This window comes from Haliotis rufescens, unplaced genomic scaffold (assembly GCF_023055435.1).
Source record: "Haliotis rufescens isolate VD_foot unplaced genomic scaffold, xgHalRufe1.0.p SCAF_32, whole genome shotgun sequence".
In the NCBI taxonomy this organism is placed as follows: Eukaryota; Metazoa; Mollusca; class Gastropoda; order Lepetellida; family Haliotidae; genus Haliotis; species Haliotis rufescens.
In genome coordinates this window covers 879,126-900,535 of record NW_025964024.1, presented here as the reverse complement: position 1 = coordinate 900,535, position 21,410 = coordinate 879,126, and the positions used below count along the sequence as shown (strand labels likewise).

Genomic DNA, 21,410 nt, shown 5'->3' with positions numbered 1-21,410 from the left:
CTTATTTTATCTCCTTATTGCCAGACGTCAGGCACTGGGTTAATGACAACAGTACGAAGACACGTAATCTGCCACGTCACAAAGCCTGGCCACCCGATTCAAGCATGTTTTGGACCAAGTATATTCCCTACCACGTGTCACTGTTGTGAGTTGTCCTGCAATAAAAGCACAGAACATTACATAACATCACATGTATAAAATACATTCACGAGGGAACGATGCTATTATAATACATCATAAGCTGATCCTTTTACACAAGGTATTGGAAATGAAGTAATGTGGTTTAGCCTAGACAGCAGTTAATCAACTGGCTTAAGAACTTGCGTCATGCGTCACTGCAGGGTGCTGTAGAATCTCATCCTGACATCTCAGACTCATTTTTGTATGTAATAATTGATTTAGATGTAGCTTGTAAGTACAAAGCCTGATAATTGATTTAGATGTAGCTTGTAAGTACAAAGCCTAATGGTGGAAGCATATTTTTAATTTTTGTAAATTGAAATTTTGGGTGTTTTTTAACTCGTTATTTCAAATATGTTTTTTTTTACATTTCGACTTTTTCTCGTAATTTCAATCATTTTCTTGTAATTTCTATTGTTTTCTCATTATCTTAATTATTTTGTCGCTATCTAAATTTTGTCTCATCTGGAGAAAAAAATCGAAATAACGAGGAAAAAACTGAAAATTCCGGAACATGTTTTGAAATATGCGTTATAACAAGAAAATTCTCGAAGGTAAAAACTGACTGTACTGATTTGTAAATTGATTAGATCACTATAAAAAATATTTTTGTCAGACTTTCAAGATATACGATTTTGTTCACTGAAAGTAAGATTCGAGACATTTATTGCCAATATTTACTGCAACATAATTTTTCAAACAAATTCCACCCACTACCGCTCCCCTCACCCCCACACCTCCTCCACACCCCACCCCCCCCCCCCCCCCCCACCCCCCCCCCCACCCCACACACACACACACACACACAAAAAAAACCTACAACAAAAAACAAACAGAAAACACACACTATTTTCGTACGTGTATTGTGCATCAAATTGTCGAATGGCATACACATGATATGACATCTTGACATCTCTGCGAAACAGTATGTCACTTTTAATGGTGTATTTCGATCACAATTTTTTTTGTCTGTTTTTATATAAGCTGCGAGTTTGATAAGGGAAGATCGTCATGTCACACTGAAGCCGGAATAACATGTACACACACAAAGGCGCAGAGGTCGCGCTAAGGCTAACAGGGAACAAAAACAAAATCTTCAACCCCGTATCTTACTCCCGGGAAGCTCAGCGTCCGATAATCACTGATTGACCACAGCAGAGACAGACGCGGTCAACTACATCGCAGTGGACATACCGACACATTCGACACAGAAACAGGTAGGTCCTTTTAATCTCGAAACTATTCTTTGATATTCACGTTTTGTTTCTGACAATGACACTATATCGATCTGAGAGGGACTGGGTTCTAGTGTGTGACAAGGAGGTGTGTAGTTCCCGTGTGACTGAGGGAAGGCTGTTGTGTGTGACCTAGATTACTCGACAGATCTCGCTGGTACACCACGGCAGTTGCTAAGAATAGAAATAGGAATTACACAATGTAGCCTCGTTTTATAAAAGGACATTATGAAGTGTTATGTTTTGCGCGGAGGCATTCATGTTCACGCAATTACAGTGGCGAGAACTCACTTCCGTCTATGGGCAATTTAATTCCTCATGCGCATGCCCAAGTTGTAAGCACTATCCGTTTCTAGTGACTCTGACAAGTGTGTGTGTGTGTGTGTGTGTGTGTGTGGGGGGGGGGGGGGGGGGGGGGGGGAAATAGGTCACGTTAGATAAGCTTTCAAACTTTGAAGGAAGCAGCATGTTCTGCTTAGATCTACGATGTTGCATTTATTAAAGAATATGTGTACGTATATAAAATACTCTAGCAGTTTTATTATGATACAGTTTAATTGACTGGCGGATGTTAAGCTTTCGAACTTTGAAGGAAGCAGCATGTTCTGCTTAGATCTACGATGTTGCATTTATTAAAGAATATGTGTACGTATATAAAATACTCTAGCAGTTTTATTATGATACAGTTTAATTGACTGGCGGATGTTAAGCTTTCGAACTTTGAAGGAAGCAGCATGTTCTGCTTAGATCTACGATGTTGCATTTATTAAAGAATATGTGTACGTATATAAAATACTTCATGCAGTTTTACTATGATACAATTTAATTGACTGGCGGCTGTCTATAGTGGTTCTGACATTTTGCACTGGAGAATTGCGGGGAGCGGTTACTTTTATGAGAATTCCTGCTCAAATAAATAGAAGCATGAGACGGAAAAGGTGTAGAAAAATAACATATATATAACTATGCATGAATACATATTTTACTTCTATAAATGGTATTTGGTATTTGCAACGACATCAAAACATTTCTTAAAGTTGTATTGAAATCACTGCTCCCTCAAAACAGAGATTCCTTCATCACAACACACACGACCTCCGGGGCATGAAGTGAAATGTGATCTCCTTATTTGCTGCATATACACAGACAAACAGCTAGCTTCTGAAAAGAAAAGTTCAATTATCTTAATAAAATATAATGAAAAGATGCTCAGCAGGGGTGGATTGAGAGGGGGTGCGCATCCCCTTGGCCCCTAAACTGAACTAAATAAATCTGTGAAAGCTGATAAAAGTTTTATTTTGAAAACTTCGTAAATGAGGATAAAAGCAGGAAAACCGACGAACACACAAACACTGGCCGTCATACCAGAACATGCTTTTACTTTCAAGTGTTCTGCACATGTTAAACGTTAGACTAACATTTAGTCTATGCAATCTTATATTACATAAATAAATTCTTTACTTGGCTCTAAAAATAAAATAAGTAATTTAACCAAGCTGTGGAATAGATGAAATAGAGCTAGCTAGACTTGCTTTTGTATACGTTTCTAGATAATTTTGTTTTCATAAAAGAAATATATTCCACAGTCTTGGTGCAGGACTCGTTAACGTGATAATGTATGAATATCAATTTATTAACAAGCGGCATAATGATATTTTGTTTTGCTTTAAATTCTCAGCGTCGCTCTTTGACAGGTCAAATACCTAAACACCCAGAGTCGAGAATTACAGCTACGTCCCATCCCTCTACCTTCTGTTTCATTTTCAAACAAAACCTCAAAATGGGTGTCATGTATTTTTGTAACCTGAATAGTGGAACATGAACGTGTTCTTTGCTGTTAGTATTGTTTCAGACGCGTTATTGTACGGCGGCAGAAGGCACCGATCTATTGTGGTTATTCTGAGATTGTGCACTGAAATTATGGGGAGCAGTTATTTTTATGTGACAAAGGTTTTCCTGCTCGTTTTACTAGATTTGGTTCACTGTCATTCAAAACAAAAATGTGATTAAGAATAAATGCAGATCCGTTTATTTTTAAGTTGTGGTTCATTTATTAATTGTTGATTTAATAAAAGTGTGTGTGTGTGTTATAAAAATGATGTAACTTTAGGATAGTTCTCTTTGTCATTTTGGTTCAAAGCATTATTACATAACAGGAGCCATACTGAACCAAACGTTTATGATAAAGATTTACCTGTGTAATCTCCTTTCTCAGACATTCACAATGTAAGACACTTACTTAGTAAGTAAGTAAATAAGTAAGTAAGTAATCTAGGCTTGCCAGCTACTAGCAACTTGCCTTGGCTGTTATTTATTTATTTCGGGGTTTGTATGATGACTATTTTAAGTACATGCTAGCCGCCGGTATTGCTGCTTTGCAGCGACAAGTTCTTATTTACTTCAGATAGCGGTTAACTATTCAAAGCATAGAATGGGTAAGATACTGTAACAATACACCAGAAGTGACAAACTTATGGCAGCAAGAGCAACACGTATTGGTGATCCTATCGCCACCCCTCTCTTATCTGTGCGTATGGCGCTGCCTAGTCTTTGAAGCATCGCTGTGTCCCCAGTCACTGCCTGTTTTGCCTTCGTGACACAGCGCGTTGAGTGCCTACGCTGTTTAAAACCGACAGAAACCGACGTTATTATGTGTTCATAGTTGGGTCCTATATACAATATAACCTTTCAGCGTAAGAAGGATAATGTTCATGAATACACCCCACACACATACATACACACACCCCATCTTCATTGCTAATTGGGAACCGCGAAAGCTTTCAGTTTGCACATTGATCGGACTGGTGACTCGGACAAACACCAAGGTAAGCAATTCTTAAGTATCTGTGTTGTTCTAATTATGTTTGGCTTATAAATAGTTTCAAACTCATTGAAAATTTCACCAAGGCAACAGTGTGTTTCGGCTTGCAGGTATACAGAGGAACGTTATAGCATTGTTTGCAATAATATTCACCTGAATTTACATGCCAAGCTAATGGGACCCTACTACTTTAAATGACATTGTAATTGACCAAATTGTAGATCATAGCTGTAGCCATCCGCAAGCGCTGCTACTTTCAGAACTGCCCCTCGACTTTGATATATTTGATAACCATGTACTGTCCAATATAGTTTATGAATCCTTCGACATGAGGGCGATGCGGATGTAAATTAAGTCTCTCTATTTCAAGACATCTCAAATGGAATAGGGCTTTCGTGTATTTTCTTGACTACATTCGGACATACCACAGTTGATCAGACCCTAGAACCTCTGCATTATGCATCTTTATGATTCCCATTGTAGTGATGCGCATCAACAATTATGCGATAATGGGGTATGCGTTCTCTTGACCTTTCCTGATATTCAAGCTTTGGTTGTACATACGTATCCGTCAAAACAATTCCAAATATCTGCATTTAATATGTACAAAGTAGTGTCACAAATGAAAATGAACAAATAATCAAAGAACAAACAAAAGCCCAAAGGGAAGAGAATAGTTACCAAACATTCATTTGGTAAGCAACGTTATTGTTTAAGATAGCACACGACCTCGAATGAACCTGAAGAAATCGATCGGATGGTACTTTCATCAGTTTGCAATAACTTTCTGTTTCCTGAAAATGTTCGATGTGCTAAATACCAAACTGAGACAATGGATTTGTTTAATTTGACCATTCATGACACACTATACTGCTTTTGTCAACCAAACAATATGATATGTAAGGAAATTGATGTCATTTCCTTAACACAACTACAAAATGATTTTAAGGGTTTATCTGCCTTAGATGTTGTATAATGCCCCCATTCATTTCGTTTGGTTGTCATCGCATTATAACTCTGCGGTTTTGGTTTGGTTTGGTTAGGACAACTAATTGAGGTTTCAACCTTGCTGATATAGACCTAGATCAGAATAGCCTGTTGGATATTCCTGAGTTAACAGATCAAGTCTTGAGAGTCATCCCATTTAACCTATCAATCACAAAGAATCTCTGCAACCGCCTAAAGTCTAAGTAACTGTGCCACTTTCCTTCTGATATCATTGCAACTAGTTCATCCCTATATGATTTTAGTAAGTTATTTCCATTATCCATTGTTCTCTATTCCAGTAATTCCATATAATTTTAATAAACTTTTTTGTTTTCATTTCTTCTTCACTTGCATTATTTTCCATTTTGGCAATTCTAAGAATGATTCCGGTAGAAAATACCGTACATCCTGGAAAAAACACCTTTCGTTAATAAACACCACCCGAAGTAATAATTGCCTGCCTTACAAAATTCAATTTTTATTACGTTACACTAATAATCATAGATTTTCGTTCTGCAATATATATCCAGCACCACAAATAAGTTTCTTCAGATGGTTCCAAGTAATATTGGTACCATTTCGTGTAAATAATACCAACATGATATCGGCTAACTACAGTTTGAACCAATTCATAGTCTGCATATGCTGCGTTATTTTCATTGGTTTACATTGTCTTTAGTTCTCGACATGCTGAAGTCACGCCTGACGCCACTATCGGCTCTGATGAGAAAACACCTACTTCCTGTGACACAAAACGTATGTCCCAAAGCAACAGCCACCAGTGCCAAGGTTGATGAAACCGACGTCAAATCATTCAAAGATGTACCGGGTCCTGGGGGACTATACGCCATCCCAGTGATTGGTCCAGCATTTCTGATGAAACCCTTCAGTACGTTTATTGAACTTATACACGTATGCAGACCTTGCAGCTTGGATAACTTTTTGTAGACAATCAAACATGGTTGACACAATAACACCGACATTCGTAGCATCAGCTGATCGTTGTTGAGTCGATTCTCAGGTTTGCCTGATATTAATGTTCTTGTTTTGTGGGCGTCACATCAGTGCATGCGTGTCAAGCTGATCAGACAATCTTGTTGAGTGTGCAGAACTGTTAAACCAAGCTCACAGCTTACAGACGTTAATATAATATGTGTCATACCATTTTCATAAATTTTATGTACATCTTGTAACATATGATACAAAGTCAAATACTATACCTCCTTCTGCTGTCGACATAAATGAAATATGGATTTGGTCAAAGAAAGTATATGTACGTCAGCTCTGAAACTGTATTCTACACGTTTCAGCAAACTACACCGGCCACTCATTCCATCTGTTACTCGATTCACTACACGAGAAGTATGGAAAGACTTTTCGTATGCAGCTTCTGGGGGAGTGTCTTGTGACAGAGGACCCGGACGCCATAGCGACCATCCACAGACATGAGGGAAATTATCCAAGAAGGGCAGCTCTGAACCTGTTCGAGGTCTACGCCGAGAAGAACGACAAAGAACGTGGAATGGCAGTTGTGTGGGTACTTATAAATTCATACTTTAGTCTCCTAATCAGTTGGATATAATGTTTTAAAACAAATTCCACAGCAGTATTTGTTTTGTGGGTATACATTCAAGACACTTTGACAGTATGTTTGCTCTGCGACCTGTTATGAGACATTGTGATGTGGTGGTGGGTTACAAACGTCAGTACATCTACAGCAATGTACTAAACCAGATGAGTGAGTAAGTGAGTATGATTTTACACTGCTTTTAGCAATATTCCAGCAATATCACGTCGGGGGACACCAGAAATGGGCTTCACACATTGTACCCATGTGGGGAATCGAACCCAGGTGTTCGGCGTGACGAGCGAATGCTTTAACAACTAGGCTACCAGGCCGCCCCACCAAAACAAATGCAGTGTGTGAACTGCGACATCGTATGCATGTATGTGTACTTGGGGTAGATGTTATCAATGACTGTTAGATGGATATGCATACAACAAATTGTATTAGCATGTAATCGGTTTGGAATGCTTTGAATCAGATCAGCTGAAACTGCTAATTTGCCCCAGTATGTGTTTCCCTAATACCGTACAAGGTGCACTTCTGCTGACAAGTGTCCACGTGTTGCAGACCCAAACCTGTCGACAGTGGCGTAATTGTATCATGCAATTCCAGGGTTCACGGGCACAAACTGATCGAAAAATGAAAATAACATTACCACATATTATACCCAGATGAATGAACAAATAAATATATATATAAAATGTGTGTGTGTGTGTGTGTGTGTGTGTGTGTGTGTGTGTGTTCGCGTGTGCTTTGCATTGTAATAAATGTATTTAGAGCAAAGGTACATTGTAGTTTTATCCGTGTTCTTTCCTATTGAGAAACTAAAGGTTTCTGGATCAGTGTTGGCTATATGTTTGGCAGTCATAGTTCCACGTTAATCACCATGGTAATGCTTTGATACTTGTAGTGTTGGTCTGGTATATATTAAGACATGTTTTCATCATATCGTCAGATTATGAGGACTGAGTTGGGATTAACGCTGCTTTGAAACAGTTTTCACTTCATTACGGCCCAGCTTCTTTATGTGTGAGGAAAACCTAAAGTGGTGCAGGTGTACACTCTAAGCAATCCATACATCACACCAGCTATACGCCTCGATTACTATTTACTATTTCTCGAGCCCGTAATGTGTAAGTATAAAGCGACTTAAGAAGCTTAAACAGACAGTTACAATTTGGAGTTGTGCGTCTCTTTCTTCTGTTTCACATACTGAGTGATAGCATTTTACAAGCGCCTAATAAAAGGAGCAAAGGTTGAATTGAACGATCTTAATTGAAAGCATTTAAACCAGTCGTCGACGGCGCTGCACTTCGCTGATCACAGAGCAGTCGGTCAGATATTAACATTATCCGATGATTGAGCGTTCGACTGCCAGACTCACCCTGGTTATGGTACTTGGTAAAAGTTTACATTCTGTAACTTTTAGGCTTTCTCCCACATTAAGCTGCGACGTCGTGATGTGACTGACTTACTGTTGTAACCGACGTTAACCCAACTCACGTTCTCACATTAAACTGGTGGGATTTCACGAATTTTGTTACTTATTCGCATGATTCCACTGCTGACATGGCCTTAGCATATGAAATAATGTCTGATATTTTTATGTAGGAATGGTCCTGAATGGCATCGCCTGCGCTCTGCCACACAGAAGTACATGTTAAAAACAACATCAGCGTCAATATACATTAACGAACAAGTCGACGTCACCAACGACCTTGTCACCCGGATGTCTACAATGTCGTATACACCAGAGGAATTCAGAAATGAGCTCTTCAGATATGCAACAGAAAGTAGGTCTGATATTTATAGAAAAAAATCTGAATTAAGGTATCTCATTGTAGCTCACCTGGACAAAGTCAATGTGATGATAATAATATGTTGGTTTCGATCGTCGTCTATCCGTCCGTCCGCCTTTTCGCCCATCAATCGACGCGCACTGAATTATATATTTTATCTGTTGTTTAACGCCACACCCAGCAATAGTCCAGCTAAATGACGGCGGTCTGTAAATAATCGAGTCTGGAACAGAAAATTAAGTGATTGACATCATGAGCATCAATCCACGCAAATGGGATACGATGACATGCATCAATCAGTCAGCGAGCCTGACCACCCGATCCCGTTAGTCGCCTTTTACCACAAGCATTGGTTGCTAAAGGCCTATTCTACCCCGGATCTTCACGGGTCTACTGAATAATAAGCTCTTCCCCTCTCAAACTATCCCAAACTATTGATCATAACAACATCATTTCCACAGAACATCTACGTATCTCTGGTTATAACAAATGTTGTGTCTATTGTATTCCGGCAACATTCTATTAAATAATACACGCTTTGCGCCAATCTTATGAGGATAAAGGAAAAGGTAACAACAACCCTGTTTCACTTCCGAACATTATTTTAAGAACCATGAGGTGACCAGTAATACCAGTCAAATCTCTCCTCCTCTTTATACAACTACTCAAATGCCCTGTCGTTGGCTGAGGTAATGCGATATGAACAACAGGGCCTGTGGGCACGTTCGTTACACAAACAAGCTTAACACCTCCCTGTACACAACAGACAAACCGATCTTATGTCATTTGTTACACCATCCATCTTAGCAAGGATTATTGGCCTACCCAACAAGCTACAGACAGTTCCTAATGCCACCACATTATGACACAAAGCTCCCATGTAGTGGTTTAAACATAGATATAAGCATAAGCATAATAGTTGTATTACAATACAATTAGTCATGTAGATATGAGCAGTGTGAAGAAGTATTTCAAATCATCAAACCTTTAGAAACTAATCTATTTTATATGTAACCTAGTTACCTCTTTGAATTGAAAACGTCAACACCATTGAAAAAACAGTATCGAGTAACTGTAAAAAATATTCCATAGGGTATTATATGAATGGATCATTAAATGTATAGAAAGTTTCCTACAGTTCAGTAGTTGTATATATATTCCCAGACCTTAACCTTCGGCAATAACTGAGGTGAATTGTTGACTTATCAGTTGTTTCAGAACATAATATTGGTTACCCAAAGCTCGTCAATGTTAATTACATAAACAGCTGTCCATATACGTTATATCTGACATATGAAACGTGAATGCTGGATGCCAGAATAACAGTTATTCCTGCATGTGTCGAAGGTATTAAGGACTTTGAATTTGAGGAATATGGTGTTGAGAATGTTTCAGAAGACTACTATTTAATCTCATCATGGTTGGTTGGTTGGTTTGTTGTTTAACGCCGCTCTCAGCAATATTCCAGCTATATGACGGCGGTCTGTAAATAATCGAGTCTGGGTCATCATGGATAATGTCACGTGGAGACGGTTATATTTTTTTTATAAATGAAGCTGATTACATTATTAACAAATTAATATTGCAGCCCTATGTCTTTATTCTTTGTGCAGAAATATTAGCAATAATGATGATAAATAACAACAAAACCATATACAAATGGTTAATAAACTTTCTGCTCGCGCAATTTGCAGATAATACTACATTAAGCTTAGATGGATATAAAAAAACCTCTATTCCACAATGAATACATTACAATGTTTGCCAGATTCAGGATTGAAAGTAAATACTGAACAAACTAAGTTGATAAGGATAAGGAAGAGAATTTATGGATGTCTACTTCTTCATTATGAGGAACAAAACTTTTCGGAGTATATACCTACTCCTTCATCAGGTGTGTATCACTTCTAAATGCCATTCAAAGACTTGGGTCAAAAAGATATCAAGATATAAGTTATGTACGGCCTGGGATCTGGACTGGTCACAAACTCAGTTTAGGTTATTAGGAATAGATTTTGATATTGATTGGAAAAGATGATTAGTTAAAACCATTCAAACAAGTTTGATCAGGTAGATAGGGAACCGAAAATGTGGGCAAAGGGAGCCCTGAAGGTTGAAACTAGGTAGAAATGTCATACCAACATCATGGTTGTTACCCAAACGTAACCATCTGTTTTGCAGTATACCTGTCAAGGAGTAAAATTATCAATATCCTGGTATTTACTGAAGAACAATATAAAGCATTGAGCTAAAGTTTGCCAAAGGCCTATACAGGCATATATAGTATAAACATTAGTAGTATATAGTGAGGGCGCAGAAGGTAGTTTTGGTTGAGGGAGGTTGAGTGAAAATAGGGAAGGTGATTGGTTGATCCAAGTCACGTGATCGGATAGGATGACTCATGCATCAACAGCGCGTTACAGGTGAGGGGGGGATTGAAAGGTGTGTGTGTTTATAAGACATAAAAGAATTCGTAAGTAAACAAAAAGTAAAGGGTATTCAATAGAGCTATGCGTATGGCGTGCTGTCCTGAATAGACAAGCAGCCCAGTTTGAATCGAGCGCGCTGGACAACTCACGTGACCACGTCGTTTCAAATTGTTTAATGGTCGTAATGGTTTCGTTAATTTCAGGCGTTAGTAGAAATTACAATTAGTGTACAACTCACGTAGTCGTTTCAAATTGACCGCGCTCGCTAGAGCGTGCGACCTTGTTTTGATGAATGCAGGGTGTGTGTTGAAAGTACAAGTACCACCATAGAGATGGGTTATGTCAACACGATATACGCCGGGTAATGTAGGTGGGAAAAAAAAAAAAAAAAAAAAAAATGTACGTCTAGCTGGATCAGATCCATCTTATACGGTCTACACGTTGTACATCACGAACGTTAGACAACCTGTTTGAAAAAATACATAGAGATAAAATGGATAAGACTTCACAATCAGCAAGCTAGCAGTGTCGTTTAATTACATTTAGCGCGCAAGAACGAGGTCGTGACGTCACCCTGCATTGACTATAACGCTGAAGGCAGACGGATTTCGAAACACCCCGCGCTGCGTACTATTGTGAACCATTTGTATAGAGGGCGTTCACTTATTCAGCCCTATCCCGACTAGCATAGTTGATGTTTCAATGCTAGCGTTTCCATTTAACGCGATGACAAATAAACCGTACGGTTTGAGTTTTAACCGTGTATCATGATGTGCACAGTTTTACTTCAGAACGTGCTATTTTGACAATAGATAGTTAGAACCATGTCTATGTTCAATAGAAAACTGATGAGTACATGTAGCAGTGTGACGGCACGAAGCTAGGTTTGTTGGGAAAGTGATGGAAGCCATCTATAGGACATTTTCATGTTTACAATACTCACCCTTAATTCGAAGAGAGAACAGAGTTTATCATGGAAAATTGTTTGACGAGGAAAATGTTTTATTGGAAATATATGTCGAAGTAGGTTTATTCATAGCTAATGTATAGCAGAGAGACTAAGCGACCGACCGCCCATAACAATGTCAACATACCCCGGCCTTACAATTAATGTCAACATACCAGCCTCGCCTGAAGCTTCCCATTCATAAATGGTATGATCAGTGTCCCGTATTTATGATATGTCAGGGAAGATGTGTTGTACATTTGTTATTTTAAAAGGGAGTTATTTCAGAGAGGATATATATGGGTATTCCCCCTCATTAAACCTTTCTTTCGTTGGTGTCTATTAAACGTATCCGGTATTTAATACATTTGAATGATGTAGGAATGTATGTGCGTGTAGATGTTGTACCAATATCCGACCACGAATGTATGACACCTTTCTATAGATCAATTACGGTTCTAACCACGACACGCAACATGACTATGAGCGTGGTTAGCAGTTCATATTTATAAACACATCGTAAATGACAGATTTCTGATGAATGAACTCGCCCGCACACATGTCTATAGGGTTATGTTCGCCCGAACTGTAAACAGTGACACATTGATAACAGGAAGGGTGTGTGGAATGCACTCGTCCTTGTAAGGGTAAAATACGCGTTTAAACTCACCATTTAAATGATGATGACATTACTTTTTAGATGTATTGGTATCAGTGAGTGAGTGAATTTAGTTTTACGCCACACTCGGCATTATTCCAGCTCTAGGACGGTGGTCTGTCAATAAACGAGCTTGGACCAGACAATCAAGTGATCAACAGCATGAGCAGCGATCTGTGCAACTAGGAACCGATGGCACGTGTCATCCGAGTCGGCGAGACTGACCAACCCAGGACCTTCACGGGTGTAGTATGACGAAGACTATATACTAATATGATCGCTTTTTTAACATACTCACAAGTGTGCTGTGAAGAAAAGAGTGTCTTCCAAGAATCCCTGCACGTGTAAGACAGTATAAACTCTACAGTAGTGTAGCCCGACAAACAGTTTTACTCTCGCCAGCAAACGGATTGGACGTGAACAACATGAAGAAAGCATCAGAGATTAGACTTGACCCTAGAGATATATTTAGGAAGACTACGTTGAGAAAATCACAACAGAGAAAGAAACCACAAGCAGCCAAGAAGTCGACGCTGAAGATAAAGAAGAGACAGGTAACACCTAAAATGAAAACGATGACAACCAAACAGGGATCGAAGACAACACCCCAACCCGTAAAAATACAACATGTGTCGGAGGTGAAGGCTGTGGTGGAACGGGCACTTGCTGCCTTGAAGCGTCAACAGAGGAGTCAAGGGTATAAAAGAAAGCTTCATACCCTCTAATCGCACACCGTATTGGATCACCATGGGGGTTGCCACCTGTCCGGACTGTGAAAAAATGTTTTCAAGGAGAGATGTCATGTTACGACACAGGAGAAATAAACATAGCATACCGCCGCCGCCGTTACAAGCCCACCCGCCGCCGCAAGTCCATTGGCCATTACAAGCCCACCCGCTAACGCCGCCGCCGCAAGCCCATCCGCTACCGCCGCCGTCGCCGCAAACCCACCCGCCATTACAAGCCCACCCGCCATTACAAGCCCACCCGCCAACGCCGCCGCCGCCGCAAGTCCACCCACCGCCGCCGCTGCGTCAAGCCAACCCGCCGTTACAAGCACATCCGCCGCCGCCGCCGCCGCCATCGCAAGTCCACTCGTGGATGCCTCATTTACCATGTATATCTGATCTTCGAGAACAATTCAAGTTCCTGATTCCCTCAAATGCGCTCGTTGTGGGACCCAGTGGTTGTGGAAAGTCTGTGTTTACCTCTCATGTACTCCGGCATGGCTGATCCAACCCCAACCTACCCGCATCGTTTGGTGTTATACTCAATGGCAGCCATTATATCAGGACCTCGGTGAGCAGCTGCCTCAGCTGACCTTTGTCAAAGGAATTCCCTACGATATCTTGGACGAGGATTACTTTGATGCTCGTCAACAGAACGTGTTGGTCCTGGATGATTTCCTGGCCGAAGCAAAGCACGACAAGCGTATTTCGCGGCTGTTTACTCAAACCTCACATCACAAGAATGTATTGATCTTTCTCTTGATACAAAATCTGTTTCCGAGAGGTAAGGAATCGAGAGACATTGCTTTGAACGCGCATTATGTCACCCTGTTTCATTCCCCCATAGATAAACAGCAAATCAAACTCTTCGCTCGTAGAATTTTCCCCGAACATATGGATCACTTTATGGCTATGTATGAAAAGGTTGCTGAAACACCCTATGGACAACTCACCATCGATCTAAAACCTACCACCAAAGATAAGGATCGACTGCATGTTAACCTCATAAATGAGGAAAACAGGAGAACAACAGCACAGTCTGAACCTGATCTGCGTAGGGAGAAGTTGACTACAACAGAATCTCTGGATCGTCCTCTGACACAAGAAGAGAGATTGCCCCAACATCAGCTCACTCCAATTGAAACCGATTCAGACACGAGTAGTGAGACATCATTGACTATGGCCACGGCTTGCGCAGATTGCGGGGTGCTGATAGATAACATGCACGATCTACAGCGACATATCAAACACTGGTGTCCGGCCAATAGCCTTCAACCTAAGAGAAAGCGTGCCAGACTCGAGAGTGATGACGATGACAGTGACTTTGACGACCTAGCCTCTTCCCAGAAAGGCAGTGGTCTTGCCGTCAAACCTCCACGTGGGAAGTCAGCATTCACTAATATGGAAGCCGAGGAGTGGCAAAATGTAGGCTTACAACGCATCTGGAAGCAGGTGTACGATACGTTTCATGACAAGATGAAACTGCAGAAAAAACAGTACGAGCGACAGGGACGAACGCAAGAATGGATTGAGAGAAGATTGAAACTGAGGTGGGAGGATCTAGTGCGTAGTACTCTCAACTATGCGATGGAATATACCACGTACTTTAAAGAGGCACCTCTGTTTCAAAACATGCTATACAACCTGGGAGACATGAATCCTTCCACGGAACAATCCGTTCTCAAAAATAAAATCAAACTCCTCCTAAAACCCAAGATGAAAGAGATCCTGCCTTTGATGGATATGCCGGAAATAGAAAGTGATACTGAATCTGATAGCGTTGCAGAGGATAACGACGGTGATGACGAGGAAGAGGATGATGATCGTGAGCAGAACGATTAGGCATAAATACCAATCACTACTATATCAGTCTAACAGTCAGAAGAGAATGCCGAGTCAACGCCACGTGTCTAGTTTGATTCATATTTTGAAAACACCTTGTAAACTGAGGCGTTTGAACGATAAGAAACGCCGAATTTCCCTCTACGTGAGAGGAATGGTGAAACTGGGACCTCCTGGACGGAAATCGTTACAAGCAATGGATAAAGCATAGACTATAGACAACCATTCAACCTTAAAACAGCGTAGAAAAGGAAACATTCAACAGTGCGAAATGTGTTTCAAAACATGGACTCGCTGTTTAAACAATAGGGCCTTCGAGCAGCAGCAGCAGCATGTGTATATGAGTGACTAAATAATGTTCCAGAGTGAATACTATTGTCCATTCGTATATCACGGCTTTGTATGGAACCGATTGACTCGAATCAATAAATGCTACGAATGAATTGTTTGTTTTTTCTCAGTTTTTTTGCATATGAGTATATAGTCTTCGTCATACTACACCCGTGAAGGTCCCGGGTTATAAAAATCGACCTTCAGTAACCCATGCTTATCGGCGACTGACGGGGATCGGTTGGTCCGACTCGGATGGCACGTGCCGTCGGTTCCTAGTTGCACAGATCGCTGCTCATGCTGTTGATCACTGGATTGTCTGGTCCAAGCTCGTTTATTGACAGACCACCGTCCTAGAGCTGGAATAAAGCCGAGTGGGGCGTAAAACTAAATTCACTCACTCACTGATACCAATTATACATCTAAAAAGTAATGTCATCATCATTTAAATGGTGAGTTTAAACGCGTATTTTACCCTTACAAGGACGAGTGCATTCCACACACCCTTCCTGTTATCAATGTGTCACTGTTTACAGTTCGGGCGAACATAACCCTATAGACATGTGTGCGGGCGAGTTCATTCATCAGAAATCTGTCATTTACGATGTGTTTATAAATATGAACTGCTAACCACGCTCATAGTCATGTTGCGTGTCGTGGTTAGAACCGTAATTGATCTATAGAAAGGTGTCATACATTCGTGGTCGGATATTGGTACAACATCTACACGCACATACATTCCTACATCATTCAAATGTATTAAATACCGGATACGTTTAATAGACACCAACGAAAGAAAGGTTTAATGAGGGGGAATACCCATATATATCCTCTCTGAAATAACTCCCTTTTAAAATAACAAATGTACAACACATCTTCCCTGACATATCATAAATACGGGACACTGATCACACCATTTATGAATGGGAAGCTTCAGGCGAGGCTGGTATGTTGACATTAATTGTAAGGCCGGGGTATGTTGACATTGTTATGGGCGGTCGGTGGCTTAGTCTCTCTGCTATACATTAGCTATGAATAAACCTACTTCGACATATATTTCCAATAAAACATTTTCCTCGTCAAACAATTTTCCATGATAAACTCTGTTCTCTCTTCGAATTAAGGGTGAGTATTGTAAACATGAAAATGTCCTATAGATGGCTTCCATCACTTTCCCAACAAACCTAGCTTCGTGCCGTCACACTGCTACATGTACTCATCGGTTTTCTATTGAACATAGACATGGTTCTAACTATCTATTGTCAAAATAGCACGTTCTGAAGTAAAACTGTGCACATCATGATACACGGTTAAAACTCAAACCGTAGGGTTTATTTGTCATCGTCTCTATTGCGGTATGGTTGTACTTTCAAGACACACCCTGCATTCATCAAAACCAGATCGCACGCTCTCGCGAGCGCGGTCAATTTGAAACGACTACGTGAGTTGTAGACTAATTGTAATTTCTACTAACGCCTGAAATAAACGAAACCATTACGACCATTAAACAATTTGAAACGACGTGGTCACGTGAGTTGTCAAGCGCGCTCGATTCAAACTGGGCTGCTTGTCTATTCAGGACAGCACGCCATACGCATAGCTCTATTGAATACCCTTTACTTTTTTTTGTTTACTTACGAATTCTTTTATGTCTTATAAACACACACACCTTTCATTCCCTCCCCTCACCTGTAACGCGCTGTTGATGCATGAGTCATCCTATCCGATCACGTGACTTGGATCAACCAATCACCTTCCCTATTTTCACTCAACCTCCCTCAACCAAAACTACCTTCTGCGCCCTCACTATATACTACTAACATTATACAATGTATTTTATGAATCCCTATTTTAGTTTGCTAAAAATATTCATTTGTCCTTTTACTTTTAAAGGTATAGGAGTTGTTGCTTTCAACAAACGGCTTGGTTTCCTGGATCCAAAAGGAACAGGCGTGTCACCCGCGAACCAGGTCTATCTTAATGCAATAAAATCCTTCTTTGCGTTGCTCTTTGAAGACGTGGGACCCCCAGTGTACAAATTCTTTCCCACAAAACTGTACAAAGAGTTTGAAAAGGTTGCAAATGAAGCATACGGGTAGGACAATAATGTATTTATTACTCTAATTTCAAATCTTTCATTTATACCACAGGGTATCAGATCTATGTGCCAGGAAAGCGAAATGTGAAGAGCACTCTAGACGTTTTTCACCTAACCACTTGGGTGTGGTGGTGACAGATCCAGCAAGGATAACAGTCATGCAGAACCTTGGATTCGAACCCACAATAACATAATCATGACACTCCCAGTTGTGCTTTCTTTGACCACTCGTCCACCTGTGCCCTCAGAATTGTTTAAAGATAAATCCTATACTAAAGTAAAACTAAAACTGTACCCTTATCGTAACGTAAAACATTCTTAGAACATATAAGGCTTAAGAATGTTGAAGTGTGTGTCACTGAGTTAATATTTAAGGCCACATCGGCAATACGTTAGCCATATAGCGTCAGTATTGTAAACGTCACAGTTGAGCAAGGGTCACTCTTAACGTTTAACGAACAACACTGATTACAAAGTTTGAGTACAGTTGTGTCATGTGATTACAGGTATGGTCGTGTTCAGATAAGAGAACTTCTTGAAAAGGTTGACCGTCAGATGAAAGGCGGAACTTTTGACCCTGAAGAACCAAACCTGATTCTGCAACTGCAGTCCCAAGATGACAGACAAGAGTGTGGATGCCATTCTGTTAGATTTGCTGACGGCAGGAACAGACTCGGTAAGTTACGTACATGTATTTTGGTTGTTCGTCGGTAACCCTGAGCAGAAAACCTTTTCTTTTTCTTCGACTGATTTCTTTTCACTTGTATATTATTTTGATACCGAGCGCTCTGACCTGTAGTTGGGAATATATTCTCAACAGATGTACCGAACAGTTGGTATTATATACATGTCATAACCTCAGATTGGTGTCCAAAGCTTTCTTCGCATACTCGGCACACAAATATAACTAATCTCGGTCAGCACTGTGTTTTTACACAATATTTTAGCAGTATCACGGACCCGTGAAGATCCGGGGTAGAATAGGTCTTCAGCAACCAATGCTTGCCGTAAAAGGCGACTATGCTTGTCGTAAGAGGCGAATAACGGGATCGGGTGGTAAGGCTCGCTGACTTGGTTGATGCATGTCATCGATCCCAATTGCTTGAATCGATGCTCTTGATATTAATTACTGGATTGTCTGGTCCAGACTCGAATATTTACAGACCGCCGTCATTTAGCTGGAATATTTCTGAGTGCGGCGGTAAACAACAAACCAACCAATCAACCAACGTAAGAGGCGACTAATGGGAGGGGGTGGCCAGGCTCGCCAACTTGAGTAATGCATGTCAGCGTAAGTTTAGGTTTTAAAGTCCTAGCAGTTGGACATACTAATGCATATTGGTACCCGTGATATCGTTTAATGATATCAATACAGTGACGGGATCGAGTTGTCAGACTGGGTGTGTTGGTTGATGCATGTTATCGTATCCCAAATGCGTGAGTCGGACCGCCGTCATGTAGCTGGACTATAGCCATCGGTGAACGACATGCAGTCACCGACCCTGACTGCATTACCACATTTAGCCGTCTGTTGCGACATGTTATAAAACGTTTGGGATATACTCTGTCCCATGTCCGTATGGGCTAAGGGATCATTGATAGGACCTGTTTCAATCACTATAGAAAATGAAAATTAGTAAGACAAATGAAGCTTCGACTTTTACTGATGTGAGCACCCCTGTTGCAATCGATATGATGAAAGACAAGTTAGCCCAATGACGCTTTGCTATATGCATTGGCGGATCCACTGGTTTCGATCACCGTATGACAGGGGGATAGTGGGTCTACGTTTTCGAAAATGATTATTAGCACTAAACCATCCTTAGAGGATGTGCACATCACACTGAACATTCCACACTACTTACATTTCCTATTCTCAACCCGGATCTTCACGGGTTTCCTCTTTCACGCCAAGCATTTACGTAATTTCAGACATCCAATAACATTCTCTTAAAGGTAACCGCTATGCTCACGAACGTGTGTTGTGCGCTGGGCTGAAGTTTGTGTGATGCTGTCCGAGATATGCCATTAATTTAGACAGTGAAAAACAAAGGAATAAACGGTATGAAGATATAACGAGTGCCCTGTTTCCCCACAATAATCTTTTTTTTCCAGTTGTCTGTATGCATGCTTATCCCTTGACCTTATGATGCCCAGACACAAGAGTGTCAACAATAATGGGCACTTATATACAACCCTAAAATGTTAAAGGTTAAATGCTTAAGAGATTCGACCTTCAGGCAGTATGGCATATATTTGTGACCTTACAGTCAGATCACAATCACACATTATATCGCAATGTAGACAATTAAACGAGGCATGAAACTGGCGTAAACGTATGCCCCTTGCATCTTGAGACACGTGCATGCATTATATAAATGCAATAATCTTGAATACGTTGACCAATTCTTAACTTGTAAGTCACCCACTCACTCAACATGTGAAAGGGATGATGGAATAGCTTAGTGGTTAAAGTACTTGTCACGCCGAAGGTCAATTCAACTCATGTGTTCATGTGTGAAGTCCAGCTTTGGTGAGAGAGAGAAGTTGGATAATAATGTGCAATATTCGCTTCCTGTAATTATCAGGTGGCTTTTTCTTGCATTAGTCCCTGTATTTTCTGACCGTTCTGTTCAATTTAGACTGCGAAGAATATGGAGATTCTGCTACTCAATCTCGCATTGAATCAGGACAAGCAGCAGAGGTTGTATGAAGAAATTGTTGATGTCATTGGACCCGCGGGACACGAGCTAACTGCTGCACACATGTCCAACATGCCGTACTTCCGCGCATGTATGAAGGAATCTTTCAGGTATTATTTTTGTATGTTAATAAAAAGTACGTATTTTATGATAATACGAATCAATACGAATCATAAGTCTATTAATTTATTTTAAAATCATATATCAAATTGTTCTATCCATAATATTCCTGTAATGAAACTCGGATGAAGACAATGGCCATTCTGATGATGAAGATGAATCTGCATTTGTTCATCATCAGACTAAACTTTCCTGTTACCTTTGGGGCTCTGAGAATACTTCCAGAAGATGCTGTCATTGATGGTTACTTGGTGCCAAAAGGGGTAAAGTATATCTTTGGTCTATATTAATATCTAATGATATATGAATAGCTGTTGAGTTATGGTCTTTATAAATCAGGTTTGACGTCCTTAACCAAACTGAATGTACTTAATGAAATAGCATGTGTACATCGGTACCTACTGAGGCCAATTCGGCACTACGGGCACCTGTTACCCCGTATGAGACCTTACGTACAAAATAACATAATTATAAGCCAGAAATGATACTGTTATTTCCACAAATGTCAATGATATATTAGTAACTCTGTCTTATGAAACGTGCCTAGAAATGAACGTTTCGTCGAGTACGTTCACAACACATTGTCAAAACATAAGTGATGATGATTAAATAATGGCATTGCCAATTTATTGTTTCACTTTCGCCAACATGTACTGCCCGTCATTCCGATACCTGGAGTAATGTAAATAAGCACCCATTATGACGGGCTGTGTTGGGATGGGGGTGGAAGAGGGATCCGGTGGGTAAGCCAGGGACTAAGTGGATTTTGATAGTTGAGGTACAGGACTCAGCAGGAAACCATGTTCTTAGATTAAGATCAGCTTCAATGCTACTTCAACCGATGCCTGCACATGAAACACATCCGTGGGAGTATCCGTGGGATAGCTCGGGGAAAGGACAGTACTATGTCAACAGGAGAGTTACATATCAATCATAATTCCGGCAATGATGAGATGAAACAATAAATA

At 40.4% G+C, this 21,410-nt stretch overlaps 1 protein-coding gene across 1 annotated transcript; it reads left to right on the top strand.

The window, feature by feature from the left end:
• Window positions 1–4,220: 4,220 nt before the first annotated feature.
• On the top strand, window positions 4,221–20,705 carry LOC124149133 (probable cytochrome P450 49a1). Its single transcript, XM_048380695.1, has 8 exons — window positions 4,221–4,240; window positions 5,903–6,112; window positions 6,534–6,756; window positions 8,402–8,583; window positions 17,416–17,617; window positions 18,127–18,296; window positions 20,263–20,432; window positions 20,624–20,705. Exons 2-7 carry the CDS (start codon window positions 5,911–5,913, stop codon window positions 20,331–20,333), a joined length of 1,050 nt encoding a protein of 349 aa, XP_048236652.1. The 5' UTR covers window positions 4,221–4,240; window positions 5,903–5,910; the 3' UTR covers window positions 20,334–20,432; window positions 20,624–20,705.
• Window positions 20,706–21,410: the final 705 nt, after the last annotated feature.

What these genes read in the sequence shown, in the direction of transcription:
- LOC124149133 (XM_048380695.1), top strand. Translation starts at nt 5,911, where the DNA reads ATGCTGAAGTCACGCCTGACGCCACTATCGGCTCTGATGAGAAAACAC. An exon ending in GAACGTGGAATGGCAGTTGT is followed by an intron (nt 6,757 to 8,401) that starts GTGGGTACTTAT and finishes ATTTTTATGTAG; the next exon opens with GAATGGTCCTGAATGGCATC. An exon ending in GTTGCAAATGAAGCATACGG is followed by an intron (nt 17,618 to 18,126) that starts GTAGGACAATAA and finishes ATGTGATTACAG; the next exon opens with GTATGGTCGTGTTCAGATAA.